Here is a 15,063-nt window from a genome sequence, read left to right as displayed (position 1 = left end):
AGTCACATTTTGAAACGGACTATATTCGTGTCAAATTTGATGACAGCTGAAAACCTTACCCCCAAAGAAGTCCTTAAAGCGAGCCGAAACGTCAAGATAAAAAAATCACACACCTCTGTCCCTTTTGAAATATTTCCTCAGCAATTTCCCCCAGTCCCGTTTTATGAGTTTCCAGAAATTTAGTGTCACTGGTCGGTGATCGGTTTGTTTGCTGGAAATTATGGAGCCCAGGGACAGTGATTTCGAGCAAGCGTCAACCCGGCGGAAACTATCATTATTTGTTGACCATTAAATTACGGTTCGGCTGAGAGGGGGAAGGTCAATTTATTGCGCTTTGATTGGAACGGTGACTTTTGTTTGATGGTGTGATTGTGGGAATAAAAGTTTGAATTTTGCTGCTTTTTAAGCGTAACATAAACCAGGGTTAGCATAAAAGGTAAGCGTTTGGAGAGGTGGAAGAATGACTAAGAAAGAGTTTAATCGCCTGCTGGTAGGCAACCGAGTAGTTTCAGCTGCAGCTTACAAAGCACAAAAGAAGAGACAAAATGACTTTACAAACTGTTTTGCATAAAATTCAAAATTTAATTTAATGAAAAAAATATTTAAAACGTTAAACGTGCCTATTATGGTTAAGTTAATGATAATTGAAATATATTCAAAACAGTTATCACACAATCAGAAACTAAAAGGACTGCTAAACTTTTTACGATGATGAACAAACGACAATCGATCAACAGATTCATTTATTTTATTGAACCAATAATTGTGTACTTAGCCCAGCAAAAAGATATTTTTGATTAACTTCAGAGCGTAAAAAACAATTTTCTAATGATGTCATTGGTATTGATATTTAGATTCTATCTACCATATTATTTTTAGAATTTAGCAGTCATTTTTAAAAATTTAAATTTAATATTTCTAATATTGAAATTAATTTTATTTATATATCTGTGTCATTTGTTTTTTTTTATTTGCCTTGATTTTATTTAAATTTGGCATAGGGGAACAACATCTTATTCCATCCTGCATCTAATGTTGGCATATCAGCACTTTGACGTTCAATAACAGCTCATAAAAAGCGTTTTCAACAGAAATCAATTGATTAATTGCTTAATTGCATTTAAATAGACGAGACGTGAATGAACGTGGCATTTCAGGATTAAGTTTTAGAGAAAAGTGATGTTCAGAGTTTTTTTAGAGCTCTAATAAACAAACATTTTTATTATTTGATAAGTCAATTTGAACTTAATTATCAAAAGTTACAGCCATTTTTAAGTAAAAAAGATGCATTTTCAATTCAATTTTCAAGGGAAAACCATATGGGACCACCCTAACGAAATTCGAAAATTGTCCAAATACTTGTTTTTCAATGTAATTTTGCCAGTTGAATCTGAATCTGCCCTCAGAAATTAGCCTAAGCGTAAAAAAAACGATTTTGGTCATATTTTAGGTATATACACAGAAAAAAAAATCATGGTAATATTACATCTGGGAAGTGGTACATCTTTTATGTCAGAAAAAATGTGTAATTTTACCTCTAAAAATGTGTAATTTTATATCTTTACTGGAGTAATGTCGCTTTTTCAGTATAAATTGAGGTTAAATTACATCATAAAAGAGGTAATATTCAACCTTCCAATATTAAAGCTTCAAAATTTACACAATTTTTTTCTGTGTATGATACTTTTACATGGAAACCCAAAATATGACCAAAAATCGGTTTTTTGACAATTTGGCTCAATTCTGAGGGCAGATTCAGATTCAGCGGGCAAAATTACATGGAAAAACATATATTTGTAAAATTTTCGAATTTCGTTAGGGTGTTCCCATATGATTTTCCCTTGAAAATTAGACTTTTTCAAATGAAGATATCTCGAGTTTAAAGAAAAACCCTTGAATTTTTTAAGCGTTTGTAGTGCTGGATCTCCTCATTTGAATGCAACCTGGCGCTTGAAATTTGGCCTGCGATTTTTCGAGATGTTTATGTTTTAAAAATGCAACTTTTTTACCTTAAAATGTCTGTAACTTTTTATCCTTAGGTCCAAATTTCCAAAAAATAAAAAAAAAATGTTTGTTTTTAGAGCTCTAAAAGTGCCCTGAACATCACTTTTCTCTAATATTTAGCCCCGAATTGCCAGGTTCAGAAAACTGATTTATGAAAGTTTGCTCAGATACTTTCTGTAAATTTGGTCATAGAAGGCGTAGATTACGAGATAAAATTTTGGTGTTTGCGACAAAGTTGCTTTGAGTGGCAAGCCCAACAACTTTTTGCAAGACGAAAAAATTCCCAAAAATATTCCTGAAAATCGTGATAATCGTGAACCACCCTACTTTCCTGCCCCTTTCTATTTGCAATAACTCTTCTCAAGACACCAAAGCTCAAAAACTTCACAATTTTTCGGATAATCAATTTTCCACTTAATTTTACGATCTGGACCTCTGTTGAAAATATCATTTAATATGCATAAATTGTAGAGTAATTCAATCAATTTGACAACCGTTTATTGTTTGATGGAAGTTTCATCATTTAATTTGTGGTTGTTTAAAATAGTATTTTGGGTAGAATAGATTTCCACATTTTTATAGTCAAAAACATACCAAATTTTGATAAATTTGAAGATAAATTCATTTTACTTTGTAGAAGTTTTTATACGGTTTTGCTTATTTAAATTTTTTTCAGCAAATTTGGGTAACAGATTTTTAAGATTTTGTTACTTTGACTAAAGTTGATTATATTTTGATACAATAGTTTTTTTTTTATTTTCGTATCTTTCAATTGGCGGTTTTCATCAAATTTTAAATTTTCGTTCTATGAAATACACAAAAACGTTTATGAAAATGCAAAAAAAAATATTTCATTAGATTAGATCATATTTATAAGAAAGTGATAAACAGTCATAATTTCAAAATCTGCAAACACAAGAAAAAGAAACAATTATTGTATTTAAAATTTTCAGAATGTTTAAATGACCTTATTAACAAATGAACGACCCCTTTTCACAATACACCATGCACAGATTGTTTATAATTACCTCACATTTGTAAAGATTAGTGTGCGGTGAAATCAGAGATTTCCAAACAACAAATTGACTTTAGGCAAATTAACGACCTTCGATATTCTATCGAATGTTGGCTGCATCTGCAAAATTACATCAATCGCCCTCTCCCTCGCACTTTCTCCCAGCTGTCATTCCAGAGTTCAGTAAATTTGCCCATTAATGTCACCCAGGTCAGCATGTCTCACTCACTCTCTCAATGGAAACAGATTAGCAGCGAAGAAATAAATATTGTTACAAAGCAACGTCCCCTAACCTAACATTTTGGGTTAGGGGACTGTCACAATAGCGCGCCTACCTTCGCTCTTTTGTCACGTTGGTCCCATCCTGTCACAGGGGGATCGCTTTCGCAGTGTGACCTCAGAACTTGGCTACTTGGATCGTTACTGCTGCAGCACCAGCAAAACAGGAATGGTGGGCAATAAATTTCGGTGTATAATTTTAAAATTTTTGCCCATATCCAAACGCGCGCGTGCGAATGAGGATGACAAATGATTATGGCCTCGCGAGGAAGCGATTGGAACCATCTGTCAGAGGGGGGAAAATTTGCATAGTTTTGAGAAATAGGTTCGATTATACGGCACTCGTTAGGCACAAATGGTGGTTTTTGAATTTACAATAGGTTATCACAACAAAACATGTTTGGGAAGGTCATCGCGAGTTTGCAAAATCTGTAAGCTGTTGTTTCGAATTTTTCCCAGAGAATCAAAAAGCCGTCGTACATCGTTTGACACTTTTTTAGTTTGTACCCCGTTGGTTGGTCAAAGTCAAACTAAAAAGTGATGAACTGTCACTTTTTACACGGCGCTCACGCATACTATCAAAACAAACGTTTGGAAGTGTGAGTGAACTCCGTGTAAAAGGGGTGTCAAACTAAAAAGTGACCCCGTTCGTTTGACAACAGTTGGTGTCAAACCATCGGGGTTTGAGTGTATAAAATTAGTTTATATTCACAATATTTTTCTAAGTTCATCTCCCACAAGAGCAAACAAGGGCCACCACATAGTCCAGTCCATTAACACCGGTTCGACAACCATCTCCCAAGACCATTTTCTCACTTCTGGTCTTCGACCGACACCTTGTTGACGGCTGGACGCTGGAATCACACATGGTTGCATCCGTTACCGTCCCCGAACTTGGACTTGGTGCAGTCGAGTTGGCGCTTTTTTTTTGTTGATGAGATTTGAAGAACCATCGCGAAAAAGGTTTAAAAAAAATAAAATTAGTTTGTTTTCAAGTGGCGCCTCGTAAATCATGCCGGTTATATTATGTTTAGGAAAAGTAAAAAAAATCAACACAAGTTACGGCTTAATAAAGAGAATCAAATTTAAATCGCCCCAGCATCAATAGCAAACGGAAGATGAATGAAGCTGGAAGCGAAACCCATTGATGCATTCAGGCAAAGTGGAGGGAGACCTCCAAGCGTGGAATTTTTATTGTTAACTTGATTCGACATAGATTGAGGTTGGTTATGTTTGTTATGTTTATGTATTATGAGCCGATTATGAGACCCGATCAAGTCCAGTAGCCCAACCTGGTAGGGTTATTAGTTTTCATGATCCAAAGCATTGACAAGCAGATTTGAGAATTAGTTTTTTTTTTGCAATGCCGTTTTTTGCCTCCCTTTTGCTCAAATTTTCAATTTTTTAAGTACTTTAAATTCAATCTCTGATGCCTGTGTACCAAACCAAATTTAAATGGTTCAAATCTAATGAGCATTGATCAATTCAATACACTTCACAGATCATAAAATTTAGTGTAAAAAATCAAGATCGATGTATCGGTCTCGCTTAAGTTGGGTCCAAGCTTTGTAAACAATACGTTTGCTTTCCTCTAAAATTGGCCAAATTCATAACTCAAAACATACATTGATTCCCTCCAATTGACAACGTTCATTTAATAACGGACGTCAGATGGCCGCGTGTTGTCATCGCGTGTCAAGGTCTTGCATGTTGAAGGTGGCCCACAGTAAAATCGAATTGAATAGAGATTTAATTTGGTTATTTTTCAATTGGGTACTAAAGCCCTATGTCAATTTTTATGTACAACGGTAAAAAACACGCTTAAAAAACATTTCTGATCACTTTTTTTCATTTTAATGCAATTTTTTTTTTTGACAAGACAACATTTTTTCGATGGATCAACTATGGTCCCCTTGGAACGAGCTGTCAAGTAGGAGCTTTTCTTTCAAGAAGGACCGCGAGGTTAATTTTTCAAAATTGATTTAAAAATCCATTTTAAACTTTTTGTGGTCGTACAAAGGGTCATTGTACTCAGAAAAATAAGCTTTATCGCTGTTAACAATAATATCAGCAATCTAAGCTTCATTTTAGGACCCAATTTTACTCAGTTTTTAGTAATATTTGGACAATTTAAATAAGTTATTTGTCAAATCGAAAACTTATGTGTATTTGAGTGAAATTCATCAAAAAATATAAAAAAAAATTGTTTAAGTTAAATTTAAGCTGAAATGTGTCGTTTTAAGAGCGTTTACTTTTTCCTGCTATCCTTTTTGCCTGCTCAACCTTAATCATTCAATTTAAAGTATTTTTTGTAAAATTTTAATGCTACTTGTTTCTCTTATGTTCACATCATTTCACTTCTTTGTGTGAAAAAAAACTTAAACTTTTAATGAATAAAACCAAAAAAAATTGGAATCAACTCAAAACTATCTTTCTGTGAAAAACACTTCATTAAGATATTTTTAAGTATGTTTTTTTTAAAAAAAAAAATCATTTTAATTTTGACACCAACATCTACACTAGAATTTAGCTTTCAAATGAGATTCCTACGAAATTGATTTTGGGTAATTTTAACATAACGTTTTTGTAAATTTCACATAAACTCCAATATTTGGTTCGAATTTACATTAACATTTCAACGCCCAAGGCTCCACAAAAGTTGGAACGGTAACTTTAACTCAATGATTCTCGGGCATAACTCAACCAATAAAGATGATTCTTCTTTCCAGTGATTTGTTAGGATGTCTAGATGCTTCTAGAACTTTGCAGAACTTAATTTGACCAAATCTGTAAATTTTGCGACCAAAAACATCGTTCCAACTTTTGTTTTCGCGTGTAAAAAAAAATTCGCCAAAAATTCCACGGAGGCAGTTGTGTAAAAAAAGGTGAAACGATGTTTTTGGTCGCAAAAATTGCAGATTTGATCAAATTAAGTTCTGCAAAGTTCTAGAATCATCTAGACATCCTAACAAATCACTGGAAACAAGAATCGTCCCAATTGGTTGAGTTATGCCCGAGAACCAGCGAGTTGAAGTTACCGTTCCACCTTTTTTGGAGGCTTGGGCGTCCGTGTAAGTTGGACATGCGTTCGGCGTTCCAGTGTTAAAAAAAAAATAAAATAAGTCAAGATCAGAGTAATGTAATTTTGTCCAAGTTTCAATAAAAATCACATTTATTATTTATTATAATATTCCGATAAAAAAATGTCCTTCTGAAAAATTAGCACTGCAATAATTCTTTACTGAGTTAGAAAAAAACATGGTAATTTAACATTTATGAATGATTACATATTTTATTGTAGAACATTTAGTTTTCTCCGTTTACCTATGAGCAGTTCTGTACGAAATCGGTCTTTTTTAGAATTTTAATTTTTGTATTTTTTAATCCGACTGAAACTTTTTTGGTGCCTTCGGTATGCCCAAAGAAGCCATTTTGCATCATTAGTTTGTCCATATAATTTTTCATACAAATTTGGCAGTTGTCCATACAGAAACGATGTATGAAAATTCAAAAAACTGTATCTTATGGGAGAATTTTTTGATCGATTTGGTGTCTTCAGCAAAGTTGTAGGTATGGATATGGACTACACTGAAAAAAATGATGAACGGTAAAAAAAAAATTGGTGATTTTTTATTGAATTTTTTATCACTAAAACTTGATTTGCAAAAAAACACTATTTTTTTCATTTTTTGATATGTTTTAGAGGACATTAAATGCCAACTTTTCAGAAATTTCCAGGTTGTGCAGGTCATGAATTATTGAATCAATACTGGTTTTTCAAAAAATCGTAATATTGGTCGCAAAAATTTTTCAACTTCATTTTTCGATGTCAAGTCAAATTTGCAATCAAAAAGTAATTCAGTGAAATTTTGATAAAGTGCACTGTTTTCAAGTTAAGGCCAGTTTTTGGTAACTTTTTTGTAAATAGTCGCACTTTTTCATTTTTTTAAATTAGTGCACATGTTTGTCCACTTTTGATAAACATATTTTGAAAGGCTGAGAAATTTCTCTATATTTTAGAGATTCTCTATATTATTAGAGAATTTTCTCAGCTTTTCAAAAATGTGTTTCTCAAAAGTGGGCAAACATGTGCACTAATTTTAAAAAATGAAAACCTGCGACTATTTTCAAAAAAGTTACCTGAAAATGGCCTTAACTTGAAAACGATGCACTTTATCAAAATTTCACTAAAGTACTTTTTGATTGCAAATTTGATTTTACATCGAATAATGAAGTTGAAAATTTTTTGCGACCAATATTTAGATTTTTTTAAAAAATCTGTATTGTTTGAAAAATTATGAATTGGTCAAAGATTTTTGCCCATTCTGGAAATTTCTGAAAAGTTGGCATTTGATTTCCTTAGAGAAAATAAAAAAAAATTAAAATAGTGTTTTTTTATGCAAATCAAGTTTAAGTAACAAAAAGTGAAATTAAAAATCATCATGTTTTGCCGTGTATCATTTTTTCCAGTGTAGTCCATATACATACCTACAACTTTGCCCAAGACACCAAATCGATCAAAAAATTTCTTCAAAAGTTACAGATTTTTGAAATTTCTTACATCAGCTGCCGAATTTGTATGGAAAATTATAGGGACAAACTAATGATGCAAAATGGCTTCTTTGGGCATATCGAAGGCACCAAAAAAGTTTCAGTCGGATAAAAAAATACAAAAAAATCGAATGACTGAAATCTGAGAGAACTGCTCCTATGCAATACAGTTTAGCCAACCTGCCATAGTTTAAAAATTACATTTCAAATTTTCATCTGGCATTTTGGTACCAGTTTCTAATAATGGCATGGCAAATTTAGAACTAATTTTGAATATTTTGTTTGTTATAATGTTTTAAAAAATGTTGATAATTTATTGTTAATTAAAAAAAGGCTAAAAAAGGGTGACAAAAACTTTGAATAAAATTTAAACTAGCCTTAGTAAAATTTCTAAAAAAGTCCTAAACGATTCAAATGCAGAAATAAACGTTGTGCAAAGAATTTTAAATTGTTTACAAATGATTGGATAAGAATTTAAAAATTCAAGAAAAATGTGAAAAAACGTTTTCCAAAGCTTCAAAGAAAGAAAACGCAACGCAGTTTGATCTTATTCATTGTAAAATCACTTTAAACGTGAGGAAAATTACATAAAAATTAATAATTTTTGTAGGAGGAAGTTTTTATTCAATTTGGTGTAAAATACCAGACATGTACAATTTGATGAAAATTTGAAAAAAAAATCGTGTAGTATTTTGCAATGTTTTTTTTTTTTTGTAAATTTTACCAAAGGATATTTCTCGAGAAATGATCGGGTTACGAAGATTGATCTTTATTTAGGGCCACAGCAAATCCTTTACCTTTCTTGAGTAAGAAAGGCAAAAAGCTGCTTCAAATGGAATTTTGCCAATTTTTTTTTTTAGAGCATTTAAATTTCATTTATTCTACAAATTGTACTTTTGGTGAATCTGTTGTTTAGGATGTGCTTCATTTTGCAGATACTTTAGCAATTTGAACTATTAGAATCGTAGTAAAATCGAATCGTTAATTGAGCTGATGAAAATTGTACAAAGTTTCACAGAATTTTTATTTTGCAATGATGTTTGTTTATACTGCTTACTATTTCATCTTTCCTGTCCACAATTAATCTGAAATAAGTTTTTTTGCGAAGGAAATTTAAGAGAGCCGTAAAATTACAATAATTTGTAAATGCCACTTTTTATTGCCGTGAAAAATCGCTCGCCCTACTCATTGCCAAACAGGTTCGGCTTCGTCAAAATTTGAGAGAAAAAAAGAAACACTAAAATACGATATTTTGGAATGAGCGTGTACTGTACGCCACCTTCAAGCCTCCAAAACCTTGACACGCAATGACAGCTCGTTGACGTCGGCAATTTAAAAGGGTGATCGATGCATCTTCCATTTCCACCGCTCAAAAAGTGCGCCAAAACTCGTAAAAAATCAACGGTACAAATGAGGGCTTCCTTTAAAGTTTTAGGCTTTTGTCGGCCATTAACGTGATCAAGATTTTGACGTTTTAGTACGGCACGAAGGTAGCGTGGCATCAAAACCTCTTGCCATTCATTGTCAACTAGCAGAAGCTGTAAAGTTTGGGGTCTACCTTTCGATTTCAAATCATCAGGATCGGATGGAGAGATACATTCTATTTACTTTGTGGCATTTCGGTTAAATGTTTAATTCGTTCAATTTGTTTTCAACAAATTTTACAAATTTTGTTTACAAACAAAACCAGCTTCTGACCCTAATCTTTTAAACTGTCACTTTTTTCACCCCGTCATCTTCGGCCATCGATTCAGCTGATTTTGCGACTTTTTGCCCTTATCAATATTCATGATAATCCGGCTGATTGGCGCGCGGAATCTGCCGCACAAAATCCCGAAGATCTAGCCCAAGGTCAATGTTACTACACGCCGGCCAAACCTGTCTGGCTACAAAACATCTTTCAAATAAAAAACAATTCAATTATTCATGACGCGCGCGGTCATTCATCCGTTTGCGACGGGGTTTTCGAACGAAATTATGTAATTGGGAATGCAAATCTTTGCGGGGTTGGCCTTTTTTGATTTTTTGAAAAAAAAAAAGACGGCGAAGAACTGTGCTGTTGAGGGTTAACTTGGAGGTTTACGTGTCAACGGCTTTATGGTAAGGTCAAAAGGCTTCAGGCGTAATGTTGAACAGAGATTTTTGTATTGAATTTATAATTTATTTGAAGGAAATCGATTTATAAAATTATTTTTTTTTTTCATTTTTGAAGAATATTTCAAATTATTTTTAAACTGCGTGTCAAACTTAGATGTTTTCAAAATATATGTTTCCATTTGAACCTTTTAAAAAACGATTCTACAATCAGCAACAACTTGATCGATTGACGTCATTTGACACATGCAACATTTTATTGAAAAACAACTTTTGCAAATGGATTGGATTAACCTTTCAAAAAAGGTTCAATTTCAAATTTTGTGCAAACAAAATTGCACTTAAAAAATGTGGCAAATACTGATTATTTAGATCTAAACTAATGAAATTTTCAATAAAATTTCAGTTTAAAATATTGTTACTCATTTACAAATTCCCATGACGACTTATTACAAATGGAACACCCAAAAATACAATCAAAGCATAAAAATGCGTGTGATTTTCACAGCATGGTTGCACTTTTGAGCTCATTTACACACTTTGACGTCACCGTTGGCTTTTGTTTGCAAACATTGTCGTTTGCCTTCGTTCTCATGCCCAAGTTGCTCTAAATTAAGGGGGAGGCTGCAGATTTGCGATAGACGTCATTTGAGGCTTGTTTTTTTTTGATAATTTGATGGGTTCACCTTGCAGTGTCATAATATTTAAATCTTAATTAAATAATTCTGAAATTATTTTTTAAAGATTTTTTTTAATTTGATTAATTGAATTCAATGTATTTATCTGGAATATTTGTATTCTAATTTTTTTTTAAATAAAATTAATGTAAAAAATATTGGACTTATTGATTTATTTAGCAATCAGATTTAGAAAAAAAGAAAAAAATATAAATTGAGTAAAAATAATCAAATAAAATTCGAGATCTTGGTAAAATCTAAAAGAATTTCACAAAACTTTTCTTTTTTCTTTTTTCTACCCCTTTCAACAAAACAATTCAGATAACATCACGACATCAAATTCACCCAACTGGTCAGCGCGATTTCCACCTCCACCAAATAAAAAAAAAAAAAACCTGCAAATTTTGGTTATGTTTTGAAGGTTGCCGTTTAACACCCCAACATAGTTGCTGCGGCTACTTCTTCGTCTTAATTTGATTCACCTATCGCTCTTCTATGCTGAAGACGTCGCGATTTTTTGGCGGGTTTCATCTGTCCAATATCGGACCGCGATCGCCAGTTCCGACTGACAAGTCGAGGAGCGCACGCGCGCCGAATTTTTTTTAGTAGCGGCTAGTTGGTTGATATCTTAGTTGTTGGGCGTTAAGTAATACATTGAGATCGATTAGTGAATTGCTAATTGAAGTCTTCTGTGATGAGTTTTGAATGCATCAAGAATTGAGGTTATGCAACGCGGGTGACATGTGACATTGTGATTTAGATTTGTTCTAAAAGGAAGAAAATCTAAAATTCATAAGAATCTTTAAAAGTGATCAGAAAATCTCAAAAAATGAAATCAATCGTGAGTGTCAACCTGCTGGATGTCCACCTGGTGGCGGCCAAGATCGCAAATCTGCTCAGCGTGCTGTCGCCGGTCACCACGGTCATTCTGGTGATGATCGTTGGAGCGTATGTCACCTACCGGAAGCGGCTAGCAAAGCTGGAGTACCACATCAACAAGCTGCCGGGACCGTACAGTCTGCCACTGATTGGGAACGGGCTGCAGGTCAGCCTGGGCAGCAAGGATGGTGAGTGGAATGTGGGGAAATCCGTTGATTTCTACGATTAACTTTTTATGGGTAATTCTCCGCCAACTCACACAGCAGTTGCCCCGACCCCTCTTCGATTTGCGTGAAACTTTGTCCTAAGGGGTAACTTTTGTCCCTGATCACGAATCCGAGGTCCGTTTTTTGATATCTCGTGACGGAGGGCGGTACGACCCTTCCATTTTTGAACATGTGAAAAAGAGGTGTTTTTCAATAATTTGCAGCCTGAAACGGTGATGAGATAGAAATTTGGTGTCAAAGGGACTTTTGTGTAAAATTAGACGCCCGATTTGATGGCGTACTCAGAATTCCGAATAAACGTATTTTTATCGAAAAAACACTAAAAAGTTTTAAAATTCTCCCATTTTCCGTTACTCGACTGTAAAAAATTTTGGAACATGTCATTTTATGGGAAATTTAATGTACTTTTCGAATCTACATTGTCCCAGAAGGGTCATTTTTTCATTTAGAACAAAATTTTTCATTTTAAAATTTCGTGTTTTTTCTAACTTTGCAGGGTTATTTTTTAGAGTGTAACAATGTTCCACAAAGTTGTAGAGCAGACAATTGCAAAAATTTTGATATATAGACATAAGGGGTTTGCTTATAACCATCACGAGTTATCGCGATTTTACGAAAAAAAGTTTTGAAAAAGTTGGTCGTCATCGATCATGGCCATTCATGGTCACCCGCGACAGACACGGACGACGAAACAAAGAGAAACGCAAAAATTAACTTTTTCAAAACTTTTTTTCGTAAAATCGCGATAACTCGTGATGTTTATAAGCAAACCCTTATGTCTATACATCAAAATTTTGTAATTGTCTGCTCTACAACTTTGTAGAACATTGTTACACTCTAAAAAATAACCCTGCAAAGTTAGAAAAACACGAAATTTTAAAATGAAAAATTTTGTTCTAAATGAAAAATGACCCTTCTGGGACAATGTAGATTCGAAAAGTACATTAAATTTCCCATAAAATGACATGTTCCAAAATTTTTACAGTCGAGTAACGGAAAATGGGAGAATTTTTAAAACTTTTTAGTGTTTTTTCGATGAAAATACGTTTTTTCGGAATTCTGAGTACGCCATCAAATCGGGCGTCTAATTTTACATAAAAGTCCCTTTGACACCAAATTTCTATCTCATCACCGTTTCAGGCTGCAAATTGTTGAAAAACACCTCTTTTTTCGCATGTTCAAAAATGGAAGGGGTCGTACCGCCCCTCCGTCACGAGATATCAAAAAACGGACCTCGGATTCGTGATCAGGGACAAAAGTTACCCCTTAGGACAAAGTTTCACGCAAATCGAAGAGGGGTCGATTTCGTGTGAGTTGGTAGAGAATTACCCATGTATTGGATTTTTTTTAAATATGTTCAATGTATTGTTCTTAAAAATAAAATTATTAAATTTAAATCACTTCAAAAAGAAATTGTGACGTAATTCAAAGTAGCCACTTTTCAAATATTTGAAAAAAATTGTTTAATTTTTGAAATTTGATTTCCAGAAAAATTGTGCATTTGGAAGACTTGTTGCAAATGGAAAAAGTTAGGGTAGTTCGGAAAATCTGAATAAAAAAAACATTCTCGTACCCCATCAAGAGTATTGGGGACGCATTCACAAAGCGGAATCAGCGGATTTAATCTAATCTAATCTAATCTAATCGAACACAAGCGCAGCCAGTCCGATAAAAGCATCCTGGAAGAACTTGTGGTTAGATTACGCCCCAAATCCTTTCTTGTCAGTATTAATGATTGCATTACATCCGAGTAACCCCAAACATGTATTGCAAAACATTACTGCGTTGCATTAACCGCAGAGACAGATTCTGAGAACGGATCTCATTTCCCAGAATCAACAGGGGAGGAAGGATGCGTGGACATACCGTACCAAACGCTCCGAATGAGTTGTGGTTGGGTGTGTAAGTGTGAATTTAGCAAGTAATTATTATTATTTAAGGAGGGGAGAAAGAGGGGGGGTGGAATTTAGACTAAGGACATGGTAGATGGGGTGGGGTAGGAAGGATATGATATGATAAATAGAATATAGTATGAATTATCTAGCAAAAAAACGTATGGAAGGATCTCACCAGGGTCTCCAAAGCATTCGACAAACCGAATATACATCGAATACTATGCTGTTGTTTCTGTAGAACCTCATCGAATCCAGGCATCCGCGGGTTGTGAACAACTTCTTGTTTTGCCGGAACGGTTTTGTCTTCAGCATGTAGATTCACTTACAGCACAAACAAATCCGAAAAAAATTATCAGAAACTTTCTTGGAATTTGCCAATGAAAAAAAAACTCCAAACCGAAGAAAAACGTCAAATTTCCGGCACCGATCAAATTTCACGTCCGATCTCGCTACACAGCTAAAAAAGTAGTAATCCAGCTGCGTGTAAAAGGCCTGGGTGTAAAATAAATATTGCATCATTTTATGCAATTTTATGTGATTTTACGCCCTGAAATATGTAGCCCATCAGTATTAGGTTTTACGCCGACTCGATTTGGAGGTTAGAAATTTGACAGCTTGGCTGCACTGTTTACATTTTTTGCACGTGTGTCTCAGTAAAAATGTGTGTGCGTGTGCGCTCGTGACGTCACGCTGTAAAACCTAATGGGAAACCTACTTGACCGAAATGCCAAGCTCATATATGCGTTTATCCTTACAACTATTCATCGGTCTGATGGCCGAGTGGGCTAAGGCGCCAGTCCTTACTGTTGGTGCTAGGTTTGAATCCCGTCGGTTGCAACTTTTTTTTATGTTTGTAAAAAAAGGAAAATGCAGTGTGTAATATTAAGTGTTTATTTAGACGAAGGTGATGTGCATGCTTTTGCATGCGATTTTACCATCAGATTTTTTTGCTGTGTACGATCCTCACAAAGCGGAATCAGCGGATTTCACTTTAAAAAATCAGTTTCAAAATCTAGGTTATCTGAAACACCTCGATAGTGAACCAACCTTATTTTCTACCAAGCCATAAGTAGATTTAATTTAATTTATTCCAAACCTATTTTTCAGATTTGAAAACAAGATTTATTTTAAATTTGTTATTTATTTCAATTGAGCATGTTAATATTTGAAAAGCTGTATCCTGAGAAGAGATTTTCTGATCAATTTGGTGGCTTCGGTGAATTTGTAGGCAATGATTAGGACTATTTAGATAAAATGGTATAAGGCAAACTTCCCGATTTTTCTATTTGGCTTTTTATCACTTAATGTTTAATTTCTTGGAAACCGTATTTAAGCATGGACTTACAATCCAAAGGTCGTCAGTTAGAATCCCGGGGTGGATGGAAACTTAGATGTAAAAAGAGGTTTTAAATTGCCTCAATAATCAAGCCTTCGGACACCTA

The 15,063-nt window shown here is 34.0% G+C and overlaps 1 protein-coding gene across 4 annotated transcripts in view; it reads left to right on the top strand.

The window, feature by feature from the left end:
* The window catches only part of LOC6053042 (cytochrome P450 4c3), a 53,506-nt gene that overhangs the window by 27,788 nt on the left and 10,655 nt on the right, over positions 1–15,063 (top strand). Inside the window, exon 1 of one of the 4 annotated variants that reach the window (XM_038249205.1) lies at positions 11,370–11,687. The exons of the other annotated variants lie outside the window; for them this stretch is intronic. Coding sequence (XP_038105133.1) covers positions 11,450–11,687 — 238 coding nt within the window. The 5' untranslated portion in view covers positions 11,370–11,449. Of the gene's footprint in view, positions 1–11,369; positions 11,688–15,063 lie in introns of those variants that run through there. 4 annotated transcript variants of the gene reach the window in all.

The sequence above is a fragment of the Culex quinquefasciatus genome, chromosome 1, assembly GCF_015732765.1.
Source record: "Culex quinquefasciatus strain JHB chromosome 1, VPISU_Cqui_1.0_pri_paternal, whole genome shotgun sequence".
Taxonomy (NCBI): Eukaryota; Metazoa; Arthropoda; class Insecta; order Diptera; family Culicidae; genus Culex; species Culex quinquefasciatus.
Note: the sequence above shows the minus strand (reverse complement) of the source record. Positions and strands in the feature narration are given on the sequence as shown.